Here is a 26,566-nt window from a genome sequence, read left to right as displayed (position 1 = left end):
TAGCATCCTTTTCCTGAAAATGATTACCCACTTCACGGGACTTGGACATTTAAAAAAACCATATCGTCTCTGCCAGAGTTATTCAAAATGTTTCAGAAAACTAAGGATTTATGTAGAATGTACACGAAGGAAATAAAATTCCTTGAGGAATTTTACAAATGAGGCTATATCATTTTTTAAATTCTTAGTATCTTACTATTTATCTGAAAGAATGCTGTAGAACTATATTTCAGAGTTGACGATTCACTTATTACATGCCAGTTACTGTCTTAAACGTTACATTTTCTTAACTCCATGAGGTAGACATCCCCATTTTACAGATAATAAAGCTAATGTTTAGAGGTTAAATAACTTGCACAAGGTCATAAAGCAAGGAGGTGTCACAAGTAGAATTCAAACTCAGATCTCGTGGACACCAGTCAATTGTCTTCTCATTACACTAAGAATATGTAAGGACTATACCCACTATTCACTATCTCTAGATGGAAATTTTATTACATTTGTTTTATACGACTTGTAGAAGAAACAAAATTGTAAAAGGAAAAAAAAACCATACAATTTTAACCTCCCATAACTTTTAACCCTAAACTTATAATCTTAATATTTGCTTATTTTATCAGCTCATGCACACATTCTGTGCTACAAACCTGTGCAAAGTTTACTTCACTAACATCTGCCTTACATAGACATCACTATGATGTCATTACTTGGTGAAAGATCTGTGGATTTGCTTATGTAAAGATTTTATTCTTAAAGTTTAAAACTACTAATCCCACGCTATTACACAAGGAATTAAACAGAATTCCTTCCAAAGTAGAACCTTGCAGAGTTGTTGGGTGTTTTTCCATTGTTGCTGATGATATATGTGGAAATGGAAATCTTTTTCCCGGGCAATATACAGTCTTAGATTTGCTTGTATTAAGGATTTCTGATCCATAGAGAAGAAAAAATACACACAATGGCTACACACAAGGGAAACTTTTTTAAAAATTAAGTATGGAGGAAGGAGGCTTGGAGAAACATATTCTGGTCCATTTGTCTTTCACTTTCATTAAGAATAAGGATTAAAACACAAGTATAAACATATATCAGATCTGTGCTATGGGCAGTCAAGGGAGGCCAAAGAGAAAGAAATAATTGGGCTGCTGTTTCTCTAATGAGGGAGAAGTTTTCAAGAAAGTGTTCATGAACGGGAAAACGCCAGCCATGCTTTTTATTTAGTTTGAGCCTAAATAAACTGGTACTTCCTATACTGAAGTTATTCCCAGGACCAGATGGCTTCACTGGCGAATTCTACCAAACATTTAAAAAAGAATTAATGCCAATCCTTCTTAAACTCTTCCAAAAAACTGAAGAAGAGGGAACACTTCCAAACTCATTTCATGAAGCCAGCATTACCTTGATACCAAAGCCAGATAAGGACATGATGAGAAAAGAAAACTATAGTCCAATATCCTCAATGAATACGGAGGCAAAAATGCTCAACAGAATATTAGGAAACAAAATTCAACAAAACATTAAAAGGATTATACACCATGACCAAATGGGATTTATCCTTGGGATGCCAGAGTGGTTCAATGTATACAAATCAATAAATATGATACACCACATCAACAGAATAAAAGATAAAAATCATATGATCATCTCGATAGATGAAGAAAAGTATCTGACAAAAATACAACATCCTTTCATGATAAAAACCCTCAACAAATTGAAGGAACATACCTCAACACGATAAAGGCCATATACAACAACATTACACTAACATTATACTCAACAGTGAAAAATGGAAAGCTTCTCCTCTCAGATCAGGAACAAGACAAGAATGACTACACTCTCACTACTCTCATTCAACATAATACTAGAAGTCCTAGCTAGAGTAACTAGGCAAGACAAAGAAAGAAGGCATCCAAATCAGAAAGGAATATGCAAAAATTGTCACTATTTGCAAATGGTATGATCTTGAATATAGAAAACCCTAAAGATTCAACCAAAAAGCTATTGGAAACTAATCAATGAATTCAGTAAAGTTGCAGGATATAAGATCAACATATAGAAATCAGTTGTGGGGCATATACCCAGAGGACACCATAATTCAAAAAGACACATGCACTGCAATGTTCAGTGCAGCACTATTTACAATAGCCAGGACATGGAAACAACGTAAATGTCCATCAACAGATGAATGGATAAAGAAGATGTGGTACATACATACAATGGAATATTACTCAGCTGTAAAAAGCAATGAAACTGGGACATTTGTAGAGACATGGATGGACCTAGAGACTGACATACACAGTGAAGTGAGTCAGAAAGAGAAAAACAAATATTGTATATTAACACATATATGTGGACTATAGAAAAATGGCACAAATCAACCGGTTTGCAAGGCAGAAATAGGCAGAGATGTAGAGAACAAACATATGGACACCAAGTGGGAAAAGCGGGGAGGGTTGGGGGGGAATGAATTGGGAGATTGGGATACCAAATTGTACACTCTAAATATATGCAGTTTATTGTAAAAAGTAAAAAAATTAAAAATTAAAAAAAAAAAAAGAAATCAGTTGTGCCTCTACAAATTAACAACAAAACATCTGAAAAAGAAATAAAATTATCCCATTCACAGTGGCATCAAAAACAAGAAAGTACTTAGGAATAAATTTAACCAAGGAAGTGAAAGATCTGTACAATGAAAACTACCAGACTTTAATGAAAGAAATTGAAGAAAACACAAACAAATGGAAAGACAGCCTACATTTATGGATCAGAAGATTAATATTGTTAAAATATCCATGCTACCCAAAGCCATCTACAGATTCAACACAACCCATATCAAAATGCCAATAGCACTTTCCACAGAACTAGAAAGAACAGTGCTAACATTTGCATGGAAACACAAAAGACCCAAAACAGCCAAAGTACTCAAGAGAAAGAACAAAGCCAGAGACATCATACTTCCTGAGTTCAAACTATACTACAAAACTATAGTAATTAAAACAGTATAAAAATAGACACATAGACCAGTGGAAAAGAATAGAGAGCTCAGAAATAAACCTCTGCATTTACAGTCAACTATTATTTCACAAGGGAGCCAAAAACACCCAATGGGTAGAGGATAATCTCTTCAACAAATCCTGTTGAGAAAACTGGATAACCACAGCGGAAAAAAAAAAAAAAAAGGAAACTGAACCCTTATCTTATACCACTCACAAAAACGAACTCAAAATGGATTTAAAAGACTTAAACATAAGGCCTGATACTGTAAAACCCTAGAAGAAAACACAGGAAGGAAGCTCCTTGATATTGGTCTTGGCAATGATTTTTTTCAGCTATGACACCAAAAGCACAAGCAACAAAAGCAAAAATCAACAAGTGGGACTACATCAAACCAAAAAGCTTCTGCATAGCAAAAGAAGCAATAAAAAAAATAAAAATAAAAAGGCAACCTACCAAATGCGAGAAAATATTTGCAAACCATAAATCAGACAGGGGGTTAACATCCAAAATGTTAAATAAATACATATAAAGAACTCATACAATTCAATAACAACAACCCAAATAAAAAATGGGGAGAGGAACTAAATAGACATTTTTTCAAAGAAGACATCCATGACCAACATGTACATGAAACGATGCTAAACATTACTAAGTATCAGGGAAATGCAAATCAAAACCACAATGAGATATTATCTCACATCTGTTGGAATGACTATTATCAAGAAGACAAGGGATAAGTGTTGGCAAGGATATGGAAAGAAGGGAATCCTTGTGCACTGCTGATAGAAGTGAAAATTGGTTCGGCCACTATGGAAAACAGTATTAAAAAAAAATTAACCAAGATATGAAAACACTGTAAGTGTTCACCAATAGATGAATGCATAAAGATGTGGTACACATATACTATAAGGGAATATTATTCAGCCATGACAAAGAAGGAAATCCTGCCAATTGCAACAACATGGATGGACCCTGAGGGCATTATGCCAAGTGAGTTGTCAGACAAAGAAAGACAAACTCTTTATATTACTTATATGTAGAATATGAAAAAGCCAAACTTGTAAAAACAGAGAGTAGAAAGGGAGTTAACAGGGGCTGGGAGATGGGGGTGGGGGTGGAGAGTTGGGAAGATGTTGTTTAAGGGTAGAAACTTGCAACCAGTAGTTAAATAAGTCCTAGAAATCTAATGCACAGCATAGTGATTACACACAATACTGCATCATATACTTCAGAGCTGCTAAAAGACTATATGTTAATTCCCACCAGAAAAAAAAGAAATGATAATTATGTGATGTGATAGAGGTGTTAGCTAAGGCTTCTGTGATAATCACATCACAATATATACATATATCACATCAACACATTGTAAATCTTAAACTTACACAATGCTATATGTCAATTATATCTAAACAAAAATAAAGTTAGTGTCAGCTTTTAGCTTTAAACTAGAAAAGACCTTAGAAAAGAATCATCATCTAGTGTTTTTATAATGGGAATCATAAAATTATCTCTAACTCAGTGGAAAAAATCCTGAAGGAATAAATTAACTACTTTTCACAGTTCTTTAAATGCTTCTAGGAAATTTTAAGAGATCAACAAGCTTATACATGATCACAGCTACTAACCAAAGGGAAATTTATTTTCTATGATGCAACACTCTGGCCACAATATGACTTCCCAAAAAGGGGACTGAAAGCCAGAAAGACCTAAACTCAGCTCTTGGTCTAGCCTAACTTACAGGTCAAGGTCTCCCAACCTCAGTTTCCTCACTTGTGGAATTAATGAAGTTACTCATTCAATGCTGGCTGAATACCCACTCTGTGCCAAGCACTGTGTGAGCAGTGGAACTTTGCTATTTGTTATTTGTTTCGAGTAAATAAAACCATGGTCCTCACCCTTGCAAAACTCCTAATCTTCTCAAGAGACAAAGAAATACAACATAACTAGGATGAACAGTTATGCCTGGGCAAACCAGAAAAGGCTGCAGAGAAGAAAAACAGTTTAGCTGAGACTTGAAGAATGAACATGAGTTGCTTAGATGGGGATTATGATTATTTCTTGAGGAAGAACAGACTGTGCAAAGACAGGAAGATAGCAAAGAACAGGAAGAGAGAGGTTTAATGTAGACGATGCACAAACTGAGCACAAACTGAGCATCAAGGAGATAAACTTCAAGTCTTACTGCCACACTAGGGAATCTGCCCTTCTGCCTTTAAAGAAAGGTAAGCTTGCTTCTACACTAAGATTCTGGAAACGCTGTATGCCCAACCAGATGAATCCAATTTGTCTACCATTTCATCTAAAGCTGTTAGTCTTCTAAAGCAAAAAAGCTTTGCTGCTGACATTATAAAACCTAAAAGAACTCGCTTAACTGATAAATTTATCAGTTAAACTAAAATTTAAGACTAGCAGTAGATTTCTATTGTTATGATTACAGTATAAAACATTCCAAAAGCAAGATACATGACAAATGATATACTTCTGTTCTTTAACAAACATAGACCCTGTAAACACCCATGTGTGAAAATTATAAACAGGTATTAAATTTACATGCCCCCCCCCCCAAAAGTTTGTCATACTTTGTCCAAATAAAGCTTGACTCTCTTCACTCTGAATATCAATTAGCTATAGAAGTACCAAAGGAGAATATAAAGCTCCATTTACCTGTGTTCTGCAGGTACAGGGGGCGGCCAGACAGCAGGATCTCTAAAGGGTTCATCTTGACAGGACACAGGGAAATCTGGGGGCTTGTCAATTTTAAAACTTTCCAAAGTGCTGACAATACTTTTAACTTGTTCATATTCTTCCAATAATTCCTGCCGAACCTTAAAAAAAAGAGATAGCCTTTATGCTACAAATTATTTATATAAATTGCAAATAACCAGTTGCTATAGAATGCTAATTTTCTTAACGTCAAAGAATGCAAAATGAGTCATTAAAATAGTCAAAAAACGAAGAAGTGTTTAAAGTAATATAGATAGAAGAGCAGGAATTGGTTTGAAAAAAAGACATACATGTAATTATATATCTTTTCTTAGGGCAAGTAGTTATATATCTTTCATAAATAAATTCTTTCTACCAAAGAATGAGAGGACATTAAGACAATTTAAAAAAAGCAACTAAGCCAGTAACAAGTTAACCATTCCCAGAAATCTATAATGTTATGCTAAATATTTTTAATATATTTGTAAACAGCTTCCTCAAAAATTATCAGCCAAAATTTTCATCAGCATTTCCTATCCTCAATATCCCAAAATATGAAATGCCTATGATGAGCATCTGAGAGCCTGAAGTGGTGTAATATTGATACTAAGAATTACCTATTTCCAATTTAAATTCTGCTTCACCGAAGTCTGAATTCTTTTGACTCTGTTTAAAATCTTTCAAGTCCTGGCTAAAGTTTATTTTGAGCTCAAAGCCAAGATTTTTCCCATATTTAAAAAATTTCACTGGTGCCAACTATGTGGAAATTCTCATGTTTTCAAACTTTGAGCCCAAACTAATTTTCAAAGGCAAACAGATAACAGACTGAAATTACATTTATAAATTAATTTTAACAATTCTTTTAACTAGAAAGCACACTTTACAGTAAAGCAGAGCACAAGAAAGTTTCCTTTAACTTTATCTCAAATAATATATAGAAAGGAATATATAAAGGAGTCATAGAACCAAAGAAAAACCTAAATTCGACTAATATATGCAATTACATGCTATGCTTAGAGAAATGAAACTTCAGAATCTAATAGAAAGAAACATCGTAGAAGTACCAGAATAGAAATGGCCATTATTTAACACTATTAAGAACATGTCAAAAATATTTCCATGCCAGATTAATAAACAACTCTTGTTTGTGGCCAGGATGCAGGATAGAAAAGCAGAACTAAATATTTCAACTTGAGTTAAAGCAAACGTATTGTTCTCACTCAACATAATTTAGTAACACTTAAGTTGGAAAATAAGCTAAATTTATCCTGAAAACTTAGTAAAAACATCAATTTCTGACCAGTGGAAAACTTAAAAGAGACACTTGAAAGGCATTAGCACATAAATGAAACTTCAAAGAAATGCCTGACTTTGTACTTTTAATTTTAAAAGGATTTTAAGCTTTAAGAGTAAGTGGGGAAATTATAATTCAAGTTTTTAACTGTAATATTATACAATCAAGGTGTACAGTCAATGGACACAGCAAATATATTAGTGATTTTTATTAGATTACTGATTCCTTTGTATTTGTAAGGAGTCTTTCAAAAGAAGAGGAAACATTTAAAGGAAAAGTTTTATGAAATGGGTCAAAATTACATGTAAAAATGAAAGGGGAAAGGGCAAGCAGAAATACCTTATTTCAAAAATTTGCAATCACTCACAATTAGTCAGCTGATGAGGGTAAAAATTAAAGGTATCTTTCAACTTGAGTTATATAGCTCCAAAATATGTCTCAGGAAATATATCGAAAGTATACAGAATATTAACCAGGAAAGATGAAATCATTTAGAGTTTGCTTTAAATATATTTCAGTATTCAGACAAATAAGAACTATTTAGAAAATCTCAAACTAATTTTCCAACTCTAATCTTTCAAGTATAACAGACCGCTGCCCTCACTCACTGACCATTTGAATGTGATCTTACCTGCTGCCATTTGCCTTTGACAGCTGGGTCTCTGACTGACTGGCAATGTCTCTGAATCTGCTGTATCACCCCCTGGTAATATACCATTGATGAGTCATAATTTCCAAGAAGTGCATATTCTCTTCCTTTCTTTGCATTGTCACAAATCTCAGCCAAGTTCATCTTTCAGAGACCTAAACATAAAATATAGTGACTTTTTATTAAGTTTTCAGCACCGACTTTAAAGCATTTCTTATTATGCTTTAAGAGATCTCCTTAAAACTACTTTGAAAGTCAAAATGGTTGTCTCATTCTTTGAGGTTATCTGAATGCATCTTATGATACTGAACAAAGTTCCCAATTTTGGAGATACAAAGGAGATCACAAAAGAACACACAAAGAGATAATGAGAGAAATCACACGGCTCTGAACTATCGATTTATGTTACAGGTACATAAACTGGACACTAGTTCTCCTTGCTCAATTATAATTACAAGTTGCAATAATAGTAAAGATGAACTAGCTTTATTTTAGTCAGTTTATTCTTGACAATGTAAAAATAAATACATAAATTTCATATTTTCCACTGACATCAATTAATTAAAATCACAGAAACTATTTCTCACTAAAACTATTTGGCCTCAAGAACAAAAAATTAAGGAACTTTTTGACTTAAGGAACACATTTTAAAAGAACAGCCTATAGCTGTCCATGCATCATTTACATACACTTAATTGTTCCATACAACTTAAATCTAAGCAAAAACCTGTGAATTAAACGCTTTATGCTCCTCATCTTGTAATCTTCTATGATCCTGACATTTGTAGCTTTTTGTCTGTGCAAATAACTATCATTAATCTTTCCCCTTCTACAAGATGCTAGGAAAAAATGTCATCTGAACCTCTGGTTTCCACCAAAGCCTTCCAGCCCAGTAATTCTGGCTTTTCTTTCAGGCTTCTCAAGTCTCCCAAGATCATCAAACGCTTCTAAGCAAAGATATTTTCCACTGAAAACTACAAAGAGTGGAAAGTCAGAGATACAGGAGAATGACATCTTGGGAAAGAGTCCAAATTGACCTACTCTTATTTCCTGGAACAGTAAACCAATGAATACACTTAGTAGAGAAAAATCAAAATATTTCTCCACGCCTTCCTGAGGGAATTAAATTTTGATGTGGGTAGCTTGGCTCTTCCTCTCTACTTCTTATCTATTCTTAAAGGCTCAAAAACTTCCTCAAAATTAACCGCATCTAGTTCTAGGCATTTTGGCTGACTCCAGTACATTTTTGAGAATAAAACTGTTTCCTTTATGTGTTTTGGCATATTACTTGCCCCTTCTCCCAGCATAGGTTTCTTGAAGGCAGCATCTATGTTACTCGGAGAATCACACTGCAGCAAACAGTACACTACTTTTATACAGTAAGAAATTTCAACATTCAGTAGATCCACCCACAGAATATAGGACAACCATGGAAAGCCTCCTCTTCAAATTAAAACAATACTTCAAGTTAGAACAAGTCTTCAAATTAGTCATTGTGAGACAAAAGCATTAATTCCGCTAATGTGCACAGGCACACAAATATGCAGACTGAAAATAACTCGATGTAAATCGGGGTCAGTAAACGTTTTCTGTAAAGGGCCAGAGAGTAAATATTTTTAGCTTTGAGGGGCAACAGGCAAAATTAAGGATATTATGTAAGTACTTCTATAAGAAGACAAAAATGTCCACAATTTTTATTGACAAAGTTCAAAATATTACAGCAGTAAAAGTTGAGTACAACTCTTTGCAAAATAGTTCTACTAATAAGAATGGAACTCTTTTGGGGGGGATAATATTTCATGTAGTTGGGATTCAAAGTTAGTGTTCCCTGTCCTCAAAATCAATTGCAAATGTTCATATGTTAATGCTGCTCTTTAATAAAGATTTATGCATCTCATGTTTAAAAGTGTCTTTTTACCCAGATAGGCACTGTCACATACTGATATCAAATTACAAGCATGTGATTTCAATCCAGCAATATTCACTGTTTGGAAAGCATTCAAAGATTTTATTCTTCTCTTGATATGTCTTTTAGCATGTCATCACATTGCATATTAATCACTTCCAACTGAAGGTTAAGTGGAAGTATCTCAATTACACAGTTAAATGGATTTTGTAAGATGAAAATTTCCTTTGCACTTTCATCAAAGTAGTTTGAGCTCAAAAAAATATACTGAAAATTTGGGTGGGAATGGAGATCTCACTTCTTTGCTTTAACTTTCGACAGCATGGAAAGCTATACAAAATAGCTTGTTATTACTTGTGATTTAAACATTAGTTGGCATTGAAATAACTTTTAGTTTTTTTGCATATAAGCACTGTTTGGTCCTGTAATTTTCAGTTGAATTCATTAAGAAACATTATTAAGTCTGCAGCAAAACTGATTTCCAAAGCCAAACAGTGTTCAATAATAGTGGGTAGGAGCAGTTCCTCTCATTCAGAAAAATTTCAAATCAGCCCTTAGCTCAAACCACTGCAATAGAACTTTACCACTACAAGCCACCAAACTGCTATGTGGTAGGGGCAAGTCATTATATTCAGCTTATTTCTGACAAAAATTCATGGAACTAATGACTAAGTCCTCAAGAGCACTAATGGTTCCTTACCACATGATAGATTCAAATATTTTCTGCAAAATACCTGCTGATAAACTATCAACTTTAAGCATCCTACATTTTCACAGCTTTGTAAATTTGTTCACCTAAGCCTTTTTCTGTTCTACACATATTTTTTGCCACCTCTAGTTTCAACACAGCTTATCAGATTCCACTTTAGGTTGTACAGAATTAGTGCTTTCTCAACTTTTTATAAATATTCCTGTCCATATCTATTCCATAAACACTATTCATTAAATGTAATTCTTCAGTAACTTCAAATTCAGCATCAACTTCTCAAACACTTGAGCTGTTTTGGTAACATCTGTCAATTCAAGAGCCAAGGAAAACCACTCAATATCATTTGCCTTGGTTTTTTTTTTTTTTTTTTTTTTTTTTGATTACTGATGTCCTCAACTCTTCTAGCAACTGTTTTCACAAAAGGCTAATAGTCTTAAATAAGTTTATTTTCTCCAGACACATTTCTTTGGCTGCTACAATCAAACAAGATTTACTTAAGTCACCAATCGCAGATGACTTCCTTGTTTGGCCAACAAACGACACACTCAGAAACTTACTCTGGGTGAAATCTGATTTTTCTTTTTTAATTTTCTGAAGAAATTCTGCTTAAAAAGATATTCCTTTTTAAGTTTTCTAAGTTTTCTAACCACTGCTTTCCTATGAATCAGGAATACCATGATGAGTGATTAGTGTAGTAATGTCAGTGTAAACTGCATGTCTTTACCACAGCTGTAGTGTCGTTGCATAATAATCACAATGCTGTGTCATCTAGTTCGATATTCTACACTCCACTGTGCTTTAAAAGAATAACTATGTCAAGTCCATTTTTCTCATCTTTTCTTGTTTTGACATGATGGGAATCCGCTGACAAAGTAAAATGTCACAGTACAATGATACTAAGGGCACATGAAACACTGTGATTACAGTGCACACCAAGCAGTAAAAAGCAATGAAAACACCACAAAGTCTCTACTGCAACTACTCAACTCTGCACAAAAGCAGCCATAGACAATATGTAAACAAATGAGTGTGGTTGTGTTCCAATAAAACTTTATTAACAGACTCTGAGATCTGAATTTCATTTATTTTCACATCACAAAACACGATTCTTCTTTTGACTTCTTTAACCTTTAAAGAAAAAAAAGAAAAGAAAAAACCATTCTTAGTTCACAGGACGTACAAAAACAAGTAGCAGGTTGGATTTGGCCCCCAGATCATAGTTTGCCAACTCCTGCTTTCAGCTTGTCTTAAGAATCTAGGAAAATAAACACATGTGAAACCCCAAAGAAGTAGAAGGAGGAACATAATAAAGTTAAGAGCAAAGATCAATAAAATAAAGACAGGGAAAAAAAAAAGAAAGAAATTTCAATGTAGCCAACAGCTGCTTCTTTGGAAACATCATTAAAAATGATAAAAGGGGGAGCTGGGATGAAGTGAGAGAGTAGCATAGACATATACACCCTCCCAACTGTAAAACAGATAGCTAGTGGAAAGTTGCTGTATAACAAAGGGAGATCAACTCCATGATGGGTGATGCCTTAGAGGGCCAGGACAGGGAGGGTGGGAGGGAGTTGTGGGAGGGAGGGGATATGGGGATACATGTATAAATACAGCTGATTCACTTTGATGTACCTCAAAAGCTGGTACAAAAGTGTAAAGCAATTATATTCCAATAAAGACCTTAAAAAATGATAAAATTACTAGTAATACTGACCACAAATGGGAGAGAGAAAACACAAATTACCAAAATCGGAAATGAAGGAGGGGCTATCACTACAAACTTTAGACATATTAAAAGTCAAAAAAGGGCTTTAATGAAATGGACAAATTTCATACCAAAGCTATTTCTCAAGAAGAGAGTAATTAATCTGAATAGTCCTATATCAATGAAATTCAGTTTGTAATTTAAAATCTTCCCACCAAAACAAAAACAAAAAACACTCCAGATCCAAAAGACTTCACAAGTGAATTCTCCCAAGTACTTAGGGAAAAAACAAACCAATTCCAAACAAACTCTCAGAAAAAGGAAGAGGTGGAAAAACTGCCAACTCATATTTTAAGGCCAGCATTACCCTGATACCAAAACCAGACATTATCCCTGAGGAACACAGATACAAAAATATTTAAATTTTAGCTAATCAAATCCAGTATATAAAAAGGATAATTATGACCAAGTGGGGTTTATACCAAAAATTCAAGGTGGTTTCTATTTAAAAAACCAATCAATATAATTTTAAGAGACTAGAAATGAAACACATGACTGTCTGAATAGATGCAGAAAAAGTACTAGGCAAAATTCAACACCATTCACGAACTCTCAGGAAACTGAGAACAGAATTTCCTTAGCCTAGTAAAGGTTACCTATGAAACACATGCATCTAACATCATATTTATTGTGGAAAAAAAACTGAATGCTCTCTCCCAAGATCAAGAAAGAACAAGGCCAGTATATTTCCTCTCACCCCTTCTACTCAACATTAGAACTAGAGGTTCTAACCAGTGCAACTAGCCAAGAAAAAAATGAAAGGGATACAGATTAGAAAAGAAGTAAAATTACTTTTATTCACATACAATATAATTTTTCATGGAGAAAATCCTGGGGAATCTACTAAACTAATAAGTGAGTTTTGTAAAGCTTCAGGAGACAAGGTCAACATTTAAAAATCAATTGTATTTCTATATATTAACAATAAATAATTGAAAACTAAAATCAAAATGATATCATTTAAAAATATTAAATACTCAGGGATAAATTTAACAAAATATATGCAAGATCTGGACACTGAGAAATTAAAGATGACCTAAGTTAATGGATATACATATGTGTGTGTATGTGCACATGCATTCATGAATTGAAACCCTCAATAAGGGTAAGAAGTCAATTCCCTCGAAAGTGACCCACAGACTCAATGAAATCCCAATCAAAATCCCATCAGCCTTTCTTGTAAAACTTTACAAGCCGATTCTAAAACTTAGATGGAAATACAAAGGACATAGAATAGTCAAAAGTTTCAAAAACTAGTAAAGTAGGACAACTTATACTGATTCCAAGATTTATTACAAAGTTACAGGAATCAAGACAGTGTGGGAATGGCATAAAGATAGACACACAGACCAGTGTAACAAATTACAGAGTCCACAAAAAGCCATATATATATATGGCGAATTCATTTCTGATAAAGTTGTCAAGGAAAGTCAATGAAGAAAAAGTTTTTTCCAAAAAAGAGTGCTGAAACAACAAGATGTAGATACCCATATGGAGGGAAAGACAAAACAAAACTGAATCTCAACTCTTATCGCACATCATAAACAAAAATTAACTCAAAATGAATGACTGACCGAAACATAAGAGTTAAAACTGCATAACTTCCAGAAGACAAGCCCACAACCTAAGATTGTTGGGGTTTTTGCACTGGCCCCCAAACCCCAGTTCCCACAGAGCAACACACAATGCGCCAAGTGATACCAGCAAATGCAGTAGACTGCATTACAGGGGAAGAATTCCAAGTTTAGGGAACCCAAATCTATTATGTTGAACACCATGCATGCCTGCCCTTTGTTACAAATGAAGATACTATCTTTCTTTCAAGGCTGTAAGCAAGCCTAACCTTTGCTCTGGAGGAAGACACTTTATCTGTCTCCCAAGGCTGTTCAACTTGATATCTCAATTCATCCTGTGGAGTCTGTCTCTTCTATTCTGAATCATTTTTTGTCTGTCATGTGTCTGTCTTTCTTGGTTTACTCCCCTATCTTTATGGAACACATTTTCCATAGACGGGAGGTAAAGTTTTCGAGACTGTGCATGTCTTAAAATGCCTTTATTCTACCCTCATACTTCAGTAATAGTTTGGCTGGCTATTGAACCCTCACTTGCAAATAATTTTCCTTCAAAAATATAAAGGCACTGTTCTATTACCTTCTACGTTTCAAGATTAAGTCGAGGAAACTGAAGTCATTCAAATTCCTGATTCCTTATATATTATCCATCTTTTACCCTTTCTGCAAATTTGTAGGATTTTTTTGGACAAAGTTTTCTAAAACTGTTGATGATGTGCTTTGATATGGGTCTATTTGAGATTCTTTCAATCTAGAAATTATATCTTTCAATTTTAAGAAAAGTGCTTAATTAGTTCACTGATGATTTCTATTTTTTCTCTCTTTCTGAAACACCTTTTATTTAGCTATTGGACTTTCTAGGTTGGTCCTCTAATTTTCTTCTCTTTTCTCTCCTATTTTCCATCCCTTTGTCCTTTTGCTCTATTTTCTTCGAGATTTTCTCAACTTTATATTCTAACCCTTCTGTAGAGTACTTTTCTCCTTTTGCAGTGAATTTTAACATTGGTTACACCCAGGTAACACCCACATCAAGATAGGGAACATTTTCATACCCCACTGGGATTCATGTCTCCTCACAGTTAGTACTCTCTTCTAGGGCAATTACTATTCTGCCTTCTGTTACCATTGAGTTTTGCCTGTTTTTTTTAATATGTGCTTTATTGAAGTATAATTTTTATACAATGAAATTCACTAATTTTAAGAGTACAATTGGATTTCTTTCGAAAAACGTATACAACTGTATGCACTCTTCCATTCACTAATCACTATAGATTTGTCTTTTCTGGAATGTGATATAAATAGAATTATACAGTATATATTCTGGAGTTTGACTTCTTTCATTTAGAATAATGCTTCTGAGATTCAGCAAGGTAGTTGCATATATCAGTATTTCAGTGCTTTTATTGCGGAGTAGTATCTCATTATATGGATGTATTAAATTTGTTTATTCATTCACCAGTTCTCCAGAAGGCACTTCACAGAAACAAACACAAAAGTACAGGACACATCCTTGACCAAGGCTTCACAGCATTTCCAATGAGGTTACATCTAAAATTTCAAGGTACAAAAAATCCAATCCATCACGAGGGTGAGTCAAATGCTACAACATATAGCTGAATCAGTGCTCTTAGCAAGAGCACTTGATAATCTAATAGTTACTATAAAATAAGTACATCTAAAAACACAGGGTCAAGCCATTTAAAAATGAATAGGCAGATGTGAAAAAGGATCAAAAAGAACTTCTACCATTAAAAAATACAGTCAATGAAATGAAAAACTCAGTGGACTGAGAAAACAGCTGATTAGGCACAGATGAAAGGGGAATCAAGAAACCAGAACACAGAGCTATACAAACTGCCCAGAATACAGCACAAAAAGATGGAATAAATAAGCAAAGATAGGAAATGCAGAAAGTAGAAAGATACAGTCCATGATGCGTCTATTATGTATTCTAGAAGGAAAAAAGGACAGACCAATATTCAAAATATAATGGCTAAAAAATTTCCAAAATCTATATAATTCAGTTATAATACATGTGAGGCTTAAGAAAAAAATCTGCTTTAAATTATGTTTATATTCTTACACCTCTGTATTTCTCTCATATCGCTCCTTTTCCTTCTATGAGTTGTAAATTCCTGAAAGTAGATATTCATTCTAGAAACACTGAAGAAGCCTCAACTATCACAGTGTGAACAAAATAACACTAGTTAGAATAGTGGTAGCAAAACATATTGAGTTTAATTTTCAGCATTTTGGACCACACTATATTCAACCAATGTCCAGACTCCACATATGTTTTTTAATATTTATCCAAATCACCAAATTCCAGTTTATTTCATGCAATGACCTCTATAAATAGAAGTAATCAAACAAATATATAACCACAACTTCTCAAATTATTGCATCTTGAACTGTGCTTTAATAGCAATATATTAACCTACTATGTGATCCTAGTCACCAAAATAGTTAACTGCGAAAGTCATGATCCCTCCCATCTCTTTATGTGGGGTTATATTCTCAAGGACTGTAGCCTGAATAAGGGAAGATATGACTTAATCACATACCCAGAGATAAGAGGAGAATATCTGCAGCAATGAAGCCTTTTCATTTGTTTCCTTACCTGAGTTCACTTTGCAAATACTTGAGAAACAGAAAAATAACTGGCTATGCAACATGAGAGAAATCTAGACAGAGAATTCTAAGAGCTTAAACGTTTCTCAGAAGTAAACATCACAATAATTTCTGCCCATGTACTAAATTCCACTGGCATTTTTAAACATTTCCTATCTTTTTTAATGTTTTATCATCTGCCACTGTCTCAAAATGGCAGCTCAAATTATCAATTTTATCTTAAGTGCATAAATACCCTTTTAGCATAAAAATAATAGTAAGAACACTTACTGAATGCTTACTCCACATCAAGCAATGTGATAAAAATGGCTTTCTAGACATTTAGTGGAGATTAAACAACTCACCTTGGAAAATTACTGCATTTTGTTTAACTGCTCTCAATCTACACCTTAAATTTATCTAGCAAATGCCTGTATATGCCTGACTTTTACTAGATACTCTAAGGCATACTTTCACTAGGTCTACTGTATGTATTACGGTTATTGAGAGAAAACACTTAAAATAATGCTGAGTACATTAAAAAGATACATATTTTCATTTACAAATAGATGCTCAAATATCAGTGAAATTATAATATGGATCAGTCCAAAAATGAGACGCAGTCACAGAATTAAAGAATTTTAGAGCTACTGGGATCTCAAATCATGTATTGGAACTCCCTGTTTCTCTGAAGATGAAACTAAGGCAAAGATATTGTTACTATTAATGGTCTATAAAATAACATTTTACAGCATTTAAGGAAGCTTCATTTAAAAGAATAATTGATGAATCATTTTATAGATCAAATCATCATTTTGTAATGTAACTACTACCTGATCTACCTGCTTAATATGGCCAAGTAAAGTTACAGAACATGGCCTTTTGTCAAAGAGAACTGACAATCCTGCCCTGTTGTTGGTTTGGAAGCGGGAGAAGGGGAAGACAAAGGCCTTTAGTTATCAGGCACTTCAGGCATACCTCCATTAAACTGTTTAATCTTCCCAAGAATCTTATAAAATAGACAGTATAAACATCTTTTTTGAGTGGGGCACAAGTCTGGAAACTTGCCCACAATCACTTGGAAAATAAGTTGTAGTTCCAGAAGTGGACAACAGATCTATGTGACCCCTCCCACTACACCACATTCAGGAAATGATTCCTGGAAAATCGTTCTCTATAAAAGAATATCACTGTACACGCTGAGGAAATAAAGTATTGATCCAAAAGATCTGTAAGGGCCTTTCTAGTTTTAATGTGATATTTACACAAATAGAAATTATCAGTTAAATGAACAAATAAAGTTTTTGAGGAATGGTCCAATCGTAAGTTCTCAGCCTGATTTCTATTCTCTTCTGGAACACATTAGGATATTGGTTTCCTCAATATTTTAAGCTTTCCCTTAGTAAATCAATCAAATTTTAAGGGAAAAAAATACACTACCTAGTGTTTTGCTGTCATCTAATCAATGAAACAATTCTTACTTGTCCCAACTCAGGCCCCTTTCCACAATGGATATTCCGAATCTCCACTATTCTCCTTTACTAACCCCAATCTCATCTCTCATCAACTGACCTTTATTTCTATCCACCTCTTAGGGAACTTTGAACTCTCACCTTTTACCACCCAACCTATAAATATCCGTATCTATTTGCATCTCTTTTCTTCCTTTTTCAGGGCTTTTCCCCTCCTATCAACACTAGCACGCTGCCTGGGAATACAGCTAGCACTTGGTTGATGCTTATAAAATGTCCCAAATTAATTCTAGCCTAATTCTTCCACCCTGCTCATCCCATCCTTTCCTGCATTCTCAGGGACTTCTACCAGCTCTTTCCTCTCTCTTCATCGCCTACTTCATCAAACATTTCCTCTTTATTGGCTCTTTCCCTAATAGCTTGTTACCAATCTTTAAAAACAAAAATAACCTAAAACCTTTTTTAGTTTGCCTCAACTCTTTTTCTTCACAGTAAACTTCTTTTAAAAGAGGTGTGACTGGAAATTTTATGTTAAAGAAGTACTGCTGAATTTTTTAAGTAGGTAATACTACAATTCTATTTTTTTTAAAGAATCCTTAGCTTTCAAAGATACATATTGAAATAATTACAGATAAAAAATATCTGTAACATACAGATATCTGAGTCTATCTTTAAAATAATCCAGCTGGGGGCAGAGATTATAGATGAAACAAAATTGGTCATGTGTTCATTCTTCAAGCTAGGTGGTGATGGCTACACGGGGCTCATTTTTCTGTTTCTTTTGTATATGTATCGATAAGAAAAATTTTTAACATTTTTTCAAGTAGCCTATACCCAGATTGCTCTTCTTCATTTTTGCAAAGTTCAGAAATGATGTGCAGTCGCCAAACCCGCTGGACACATTTCAATCTTTGCCTGATTTGCCCTCTCCCTGCTTCCTACTTTCCTCTCCTTGTTATGATGCTCTCTGCGGTTCTCCTTCCTCTCTGCCTTCTAACCTCACAGCCTCATCTGTGGGCTCCCACTTCCTCTCAAATATACCTCCCACTCCCCAGAAACACAACCCCCACCCCCCAGAAATGCTGCTGTTTCCCAAGAGTTCCATATTCAAACAAACGTCTGCTTTTTTCATATCTACACATTCCTTCTATGTGAGCTGGTCCATTCTCTCCTATAACTACTTATCTACACATAAACCTCCTCCTCCTAAACGCTACAGCCCTGAGCTCTGTCCTGAACTCCGGATACAAATGCCTCCTTACCTGAATATCCTACAGGAAACTTGAACAAATACTCAAAAGTAAACTGACATCTTTATTTTTTGCCCCAATAAAAACCTGCTCCTCCTCATCACGATCAGTGGTTTCACTACTCATTAGTCATCCTAGCCAGAAAACCAGGAATCATTCGTCTTAGGATTCCAAATCTTTCTAGCCCCCAACATCCAAACTCTTATTAAGTCATATCAATTTCACCTCCTAAATATTCCTATAACCCATCTCTTTCTATAACTCCAACGGCTTACTTGAGGCTCGTTTCATTTCCTTACTGGACTTTTTTTTCCCCCTAAAACTGGTTTTCCTACCACCACTCTAAACTCTCCTCTCCAGGATCCATTCTCCACACTGGAGCCAGAGCCTCTCCTAAAATACAAACCCGATAAATGCCACTACTCCATCGGAAATTCTTCAATGGCCACTCCATGTTGAAGAAAAACTGTAAACTCTTTATCATGGTATCAAGTACTTTGAGATCTGGTCTCTCCCACTACACTGCAAGTATTCTGGGATTCAGTCATCAGAATGACCTAGGGTTCCCCAAATACAAAGCACTCAAATTTCTCCTTTGCTTTTGTTATTGCCATTTGCTTAGAATGACCTTCCTCAGCCTCTCTCCAGTAAAAGTTTAACCAACTTTCCTAGCACCTGTCAAATGTCCCATCATTCTGGAAACTTCTAACCTCCTTAGAGTCAGGATCTTTCTTCCAAAGGGTATGGCGTCAGAGACTGAGATCATGATTGAAATGAGTTTGACCCACTTCGGTTGAAATTCCAGGTTCACACCTCATCATCTACGACTTTGGGCAAGGTCTCTAAGGCTGTTTCCTCATCTCTAAAAAACAGTAGCTACTTCACAGGATTGTTGTGAGGATTAAATAAGGGGCTGCATGCAAAATACCCCAAAGAGTGCCTCCCATAGAGTAAGTACTCAATACACATTACTGTGATATTACTATGTATTCCTACTCTGGGCTCCTAGCAACTTGCAGACTATATTCTATTAACTCTTAATTCCCACCACCAGGCATACTGCCCAGCACATAACAGGTCCTTAACAAATCCTGAATGAGTGAATAAATAAAATAAACAAATCTTGAATGAATAAGATATTTCAAATCCCTATACTGTATAACAGAAGGCCTTGATTTCTTTTCTAGTGGTCTTACTAAACCTACTTTTTATCTCCTCCTACAAAACTGCTACTTTAAATAAAGTTTACAGAGCCAGCTTCATTTAATAGAGAGAAAAGGAATTTTATAGTGGCCTTACAGTTGTTTCCCTGTTTAAAAACATACACACACAAAACAAGACCACAATGTATCAACAATTTTACAACATACCATTGTAAAATACCAAACTTCTAGGATGGTTATCTACCTAATGAAAAATTTAAAGGGTAGACAAGGCACATTTTCTAAATCTGTGTCAGCTTCCTCACAGCCAGGGCCTGAGCAAACTTTAGGTGCTGAGGGGTATTCCAGGGCATTAAAGGAAAAGAAACAGACAGACAGACAGACAGACCACGGCGCTTTTCATTCTGAAAAACGGTCCCGCGAAATTCTGAAAAACATTGTTAATAACCAAAGAAAATAATTATTATTACCCACTGCAACAAAAAAAAAAAAAAAAAAAAGGACAAGTCTTCATTTTAATAACATTAGTGATTTAAAGTTGAACTAATGTTTAAAACAGAATAAAAAATGTGTAGGCAGTGTTCAGGCTAGTAGGTGTGGGTGGAAGGGGTCCTCATTTTGTAACCTTGAGCCTCAATAAATAAAATGCAAAACGGTAAAATTGTCAGATACTACTATTAATATATATAATACATTAGTATCTTTTATCTATTTCTACACAGCCTTTAAACATTAATGCCCTTTTAGTAATTATTAATCAATGGGTTTAATTAATGCAAACACCTCTGAACTACTTCAAAATAAATCTGATCAAATACCTAGAAATAAAGGAGGGAATCAGGGAAAAGGAGAGACGCCTGTTAAAATATAGCTTTTCGGGTCTCCCATCAAACGTGTGCCATACCTACGGTTCTGCACCGAGAGGGAGCAACCTGGGAGGGTGAGAGGCGCCGAAGGCCTGAGGCCCTGCAGCCTGGGCGGCCGCTCCTCCCCGAGACTACGCGGGGCGGTGGCCGGGCCGGGGCGGGCCAAATGGCGGGGCGGAGAGCCCAAGTCTCACCTCCACTTCTGCTTCCCAGAGCTCAGAACCCAATCCCGCGACCACCCCAGAACCCCCTCACCACAAAGAGAGAGACTGTCTCTCCCCCAGCCGGCTCAAAGTTTATCGGTCTTTCCCAGCTGTCGGGGCCGCCGGGCTTTGTAGTTCGCCGGTCCAGGCCGACCCGCCAAGGCCGCGAGCCTGAGGAGCCGCTGAACTACAATCCCCATAATGCCCCGCGCCCCCGCCGCTCTCCCCGTCCCGCACGGCACGCACTGCCTCGGCCCCGGCGTCTCCCGCGGCGGGAGCCGGGGTGGGGCTGTCAATCCGGACGCCCCGCCACCGGCTCCGTCGCCGGCGCCCGTCTCCCTCGGATTCGTTACCTAGGTGCCGCAAGTCGGCCGACCGTTTTGCGGCAGTCCAGGTGGGGTGGGGGTGGGGTATAGGCCGCCGCCGCCGCGGAATCCGTTAGTTCGCGACGTGCGTGAAGAGGCGGAGGCGGCGGCGGCGGCGGCGTACGGTTGCCATGGCAGCTGTGGGCCTCGCGGCGGGGCGGGGGGAGCACGCGGGCTCCGAGTCCGCTCTGGGGAGGAGCCTGGGAACCCGCCCGGGCGCGGGGGGCAGGGAGGCGCTAGGGTGCGCCTGGGAGCGGAGGGAGACGGTGACATTGAGGAGGACGGGTGACGAATGGAGCTCCGGTGCTGCCGATGAGGCCTGCGCGGCAGCGTCCAATCCCCGCGGTGGGACGCGTGTCCGTGCTGCGGTCGCGCTTCGAGCCTGCGCTGTTCGGAGAGGATGCCTGTGGCGTCAGAGGAAGGAGCGGCGCCCCGGCCCCGGCGCTTCCCCCGCCGCCTATCCGAGCATCCCCCGCTGGCCCGGCCGCTGCGCATGTTTGGAACCTAAGCCACTTCACGTTGGGCTTTTTCACCAGTAAAACCGAATTTGCACCCTTTCACACCTCCCTTCTGCCATTTTCTGTGTAGGAGAGACACGAATCGTTTAGTAGAACGTAATGCATACAGCCTTTAGGATTCTTCAGGAGCTCGGAGAATTTGTAAATGACGTTGATGTCCGCTGACTGTCGAGGTATAATATTCCTTAATCGTTTGCGGACTGGCGGTGTCCCGCCTGAGACATGCAGTGAGGCTGCGAGCACCGGCTTCCAACACCCACTTCTTCCTTCACGCCCCGCCGCGACGCTCGGGAGCTGATGACCAGGGGCACCTTAACCGCTCTGATGCTCAACGTTTTAATCTGCAAAATGGAGATCATAGCCATTTCGCAGTGCTTGTGAGAGAGAAGAGCGTTGATACCGAGGAAGCATTCTAAAACAACGCCTGGCGTCTAACAGTAACTTTTCAATATTAGTTCTTTGATCCCTCGTGATAAGCGCCAGAAGGGTGGGAGCCTGGAGGTGAGGGTGGGCTTTGACCCAAGAGGGCGTTTTTCTGTAGTAATGGGAAAGCTCTCTCTCTTGCTTCAGGTTTGGGTTACGACGGTATATGTATTTGTCAAAACTCGTGAAATGCTACACTTAAGATGTGTCCATCTCGCTGTAGGTAAATTTACCTCGAAAAAGAACATTAAGATATTACCAGTTATTACCAGAGCTGTAGACTCTAATGGAGACCAGAGACGTATTCTAGGTCCAGTCTCCAGAATATGCAGGTGAGGAAAATGAGGCCTAGAGATGTAAGTGAATGGAGGAGGAAGGAAGGATTACTGACCGTGTCGTTTCCTAGTAATAAAAGCCTCTCGAGAAATTATGATTGAAAATAGCAAGTTGCTGTGCATGTCATCTAGTTTGCAGTTGGGGTCACCTTGTCCACAGAGATTTTGTTCAAATTGACTCAAGTCCCTTTTCTAACTCCTGTGGAAGGCCAGTGTTCTCTCCAAGACTGCATGTTCCCTGGGGACTTCCAATCTCAGGGTTGCTGCTGGCTCTGAGCTCTTGTTTTCTCTGAACAGTTAGACTCCCTCATATCCCACCTCCTGTGACACCTTTTTCTCCTGCTGACACGCAATGTGGAAAGCAGACTCTTTTCTTTGGTTGTTCGTATAGCAGACTCTTCTGAAGGTTTGGAGCAACCAAAGGGTTTTAAATGAAAGATGCAAATAACCTAAAATTATAATTCCCTGCTCTTAAAAGTGCTTCAGTATCCCAGTAGCCTTGGTATCCACCGACCCCCATCCTCTTTTAGTAGGAACTGCAGCCTCTCACTCCATCACCTCTCTGGTCCCATCTCTCACCTCCTCTTTTCTCTCCTTATATAGTACTTTTACTTATCTCTGTCTCTGAATCTGTACTTAGGGCTACCTTCCATTCCTAAACTGTTTATCAAAGTATTTTCATACACAAAAAAAGTGCCTTCCAACAGAAACTGTAATGCCAGAATATATGTGTATATTCTGTTTGATTCAGCCCGGTGTATACTTACTCAGTAAGAAGCTTCTGCACATGACGTGTCCAGGCTAGCTACAGAGTGGGTTCAGTTATGAAAAACTATTTAGTATAAGTGCGGAAGCGGTTGGTAGTAGCTGGAATCTGATGTCCAAGAGAAAGAAAAGAAACCAGTGTCTACATGATCATAGCTTATATTGTGCAGAAGAAATGACAGCATTCAAACGAGAAAATCCAGAACAAAACCTGAGTATGAAGCAGTCACAGAAGCAACACCCAGACTTGTCACCTCTAGCAATTCGGTCACAACTGTGCATATGTAATAAGGCTATAAATAGACTCCTTTACTCCCGGGGAAGATGATACCAGTGGGCTCCTAGCTGAACACGTGTTTAGTTGGGGTGACAGGTTCACCTGATCCATCGATCCCTCATCTGGTTTCCCTTGTTCTCAGTCACTTGCATTTGCAAGGCAGCTGGTAGGGGTTGCAGTGCAGCCTACAACCATGAAGAGGTCTCCAAACGCAAGGTCCCAACGCATAACCCTCCTTGTTTTCTGAAGTCAGGATTCCAGAGCCTCCACTCAGCAGGACAAGCCCCTTGAGGAGAGCGGATGACAGCAGCAAAAGGAAACAGCTGCTTTGCAGGAAGCTGAAGGAGGTCAGGGACTCACAGGAAGACCACGAGCCACTGAAGCACGGCCTTGAAAAACCTAGCGCGGCTCTGGATGGCTGGGAAACCACGGGGACTGCTCATAAACTTTAGTGGGGTGTTTTCGGTGGATACTTTCAACCGGTTCAAGTGATAGACACACTGCGCAGATTCAAAAGATGGGGCTGAAAGTAATAACAGGTTAATCCACCAAGATAGACAGTATGGTCAAGAGCCACCGCCCTCATTAAAGAGACTTCACAGGAATTCCCTGGCAGTCCAGTGGTTATGACCCAGCACTTTCACTATGGGGCCAGGGTTCAATCCCTGGTCGGGGAACTAAGATCCCCCAAGCTGTGCAGTAGCCGAAAAAAAGAGAGAGAGAGAGACTACGTGCTTCTGGTTCAAGGCCAGCAGTTTGCCCTCAGTCCTCAGTCCCTTGGCCTCAGTAGCCTTTGACTTTACTGACCTCTCTCCTTCATGCTCTGTGACCTTGGTTCTCTTCAAAGTATCATCACTGTGTTCCTCACCAGCTCTTGTACCTGCTCCTGAAACGTGAGGATAGTTCCCAGTGTTCGGTCCCTAGACCCCGTCTGTGTGCGAGGCTTCATCTCAGCCCCGAGCATCGCTCAGATTCCCTTGCTGGTTGTGGCCCCCAGGCTCCAGTGCTGCACCAAGCGCGCAGGGGCTTATTCTATTGCTCCTAACGTTCTCTTCACCTGGAATGCTCCCCTCTTCCCCTAAATTCCACCTGTTCCATCAAAACTAACTCAGGCCTTAACATGAAACCTTTCCAGATCATTCCTCCTCCTGATCCTACTACCCTGCTCTGTACTCACAGCGTGTCCTGCCTGTGTCACCCACCTGATGACTACCCATACTGCCTAGCGGCAGAGATCACATATTGATTATTCATTGGCTTTTGTCTTTTCTCCTCACTAGATGTCAGGCTCCTCTGATGTGCATCTCCAGGTACTCCCCAAAATTTCTTTATAATACCTTTTGTGTAAAAAGGACACAATAAATATTTTTGATTAGTGGTTCCTTAGCTTTTCTCCTTAGTGAAACCTCTCTGGAGCCCTCCCCCTTCTAGTACTGTACAAGACACTTGCAGCCTCTTAATACTTCCCTGAATCCTGTGGAAAGGTGGGGCCACCCATATGTGTCCACTGGAGACGTACCTTGGGAGGCAGTTCCTTTAAGACTTGTGGTGTGGAAGGAGTTCAGGAGAGAAGTGGCACTGAGTTCCACTGCTCAAAGTCACCATTACCCTTGAAGATGTCCTAGAGCAGAATTTAGTGGGTTCCATCAGCTGTTTAATATTTTAAATGTGCTAGAGTAAGGTGGAGTCAGGTAAGATGAAATAGAGCAGAAAGAAATAGAAAATTAAATGCAGAGTGTATCTCATATTCTAGTAAAGGGTTGTGAGGCAGTTACTGAAGCTTTCAGCTTCAAATCTACTCTACTGCTTTGTGTTACTGGTGCAGGAACTGCACAAACTACATTTCTCGTCATCTGGCTACTGGCAGCCCTGCAGGAAGAGCACATGCTGGAGTAGAGGGAAGGGACTTGCTCCTTCCCATTGGCTCACTGTCCCTGCCAGCATCACCCCAGCGACAGCCCTCTAGCCTCGTAGCAGTATTTCCTGTCTCCAGCTTCTTACTGCTCTTCCAGAACCAGCCTCACCCAGCCTCTTCCCTTTACCCCCAACTTACCAGCATCAGCCAGGCAGTGTCCCCATCAGAAGTGTGGGCCCCAGCTCCATGGCGCCTCTTCTCGAAGCTGCTGGGTTCTGGGGAATATCCTGGTGGTCCAGTGGTTAGGACTCCACACTCTCACTGCCAAAGGCCTGGTTTTGATCTCTGGTTGGGGAACTAAAATCACATAAGCTGCAAGCGCAGCCAAAAAGAAACATGAGCTGCTGGATTCTGATAACCACAGCCTCCTCTCTGCTCTGATCTCCAGTGCTCAAGGCAGCAGCTGCTTCTTGTGGTTATTACATATGTGTTACTCCAGTGTTCCTTTTAAATTTTTTCAGTCCTCCAACATCTGTTTAAGCAATTCCCTATGTTAAATTCTCTCTGTTGAAACACTTACTCTGGTTTCTTTTTCCTGACTAGTGGACTGTGACCAATATGGTTCATGAAGTAAAAGATATTTCCTACTGTGAGTGTCACTGGAAAAGATTCTAGAGACACAACCTTAGAGGAGTGGCAGTTCTTAAACAGGCAGACGCCCTGCGTGCCCAGAGGCCAGTCCTGACAGGTAGAGGTGCTTTGCGTTTCAGGTCTGCAAAGAGCAAAGACCCAGCTCTGCCACACCAGCTGTGTCTGTTGGACCCCAGGCCTAGCCCGGCCCCTGAGCCTCACTGCTGATGAGTCTGCCGT

General features: G+C 38.3%; 1 protein-coding gene across 8 annotated transcripts in view; it reads right to left on the bottom strand.

The window, feature by feature from the left end:
• Positions 1–26,342, bottom strand: part of KATNAL1 (katanin catalytic subunit A1 like 1) — a 79,213-nt gene extending 52,871 nt beyond the window's left edge. For 3 of the 8 annotated variants that reach the window (XM_057707466.1, XM_057707473.1, XM_057707472.1), the window contains exons 1-3: positions 20,994–21,389; positions 7,626–7,798; positions 5,662–5,822 (exon numbers count right to left, since the gene is read on the bottom strand). In XM_057707466.1, the coding sequence (XP_057563449.1) occupies positions 5,662–5,822; positions 7,626–7,787 (323 nt within the window). In that variant the 5' untranslated portion in view covers positions 7,788–7,798; positions 20,994–21,389. The other 5 variants (XM_057707470.1, XM_057707469.1, XM_057707468.1 and 2 more) reach the window with 5 other exon arrangements.
• Between the last annotated feature and the right edge of the window lie 224 nt (positions 26,343–26,566).

This window comes from Hippopotamus amphibius, chromosome 14 (assembly GCF_030028045.1).
Source record: "Hippopotamus amphibius kiboko isolate mHipAmp2 chromosome 14, mHipAmp2.hap2, whole genome shotgun sequence".
In the NCBI taxonomy this organism is placed as follows: Eukaryota; Metazoa; Chordata; class Mammalia; order Artiodactyla; family Hippopotamidae; genus Hippopotamus; species Hippopotamus amphibius.
This window is presented reverse-complemented; position numbering and strand designations above follow the sequence as displayed.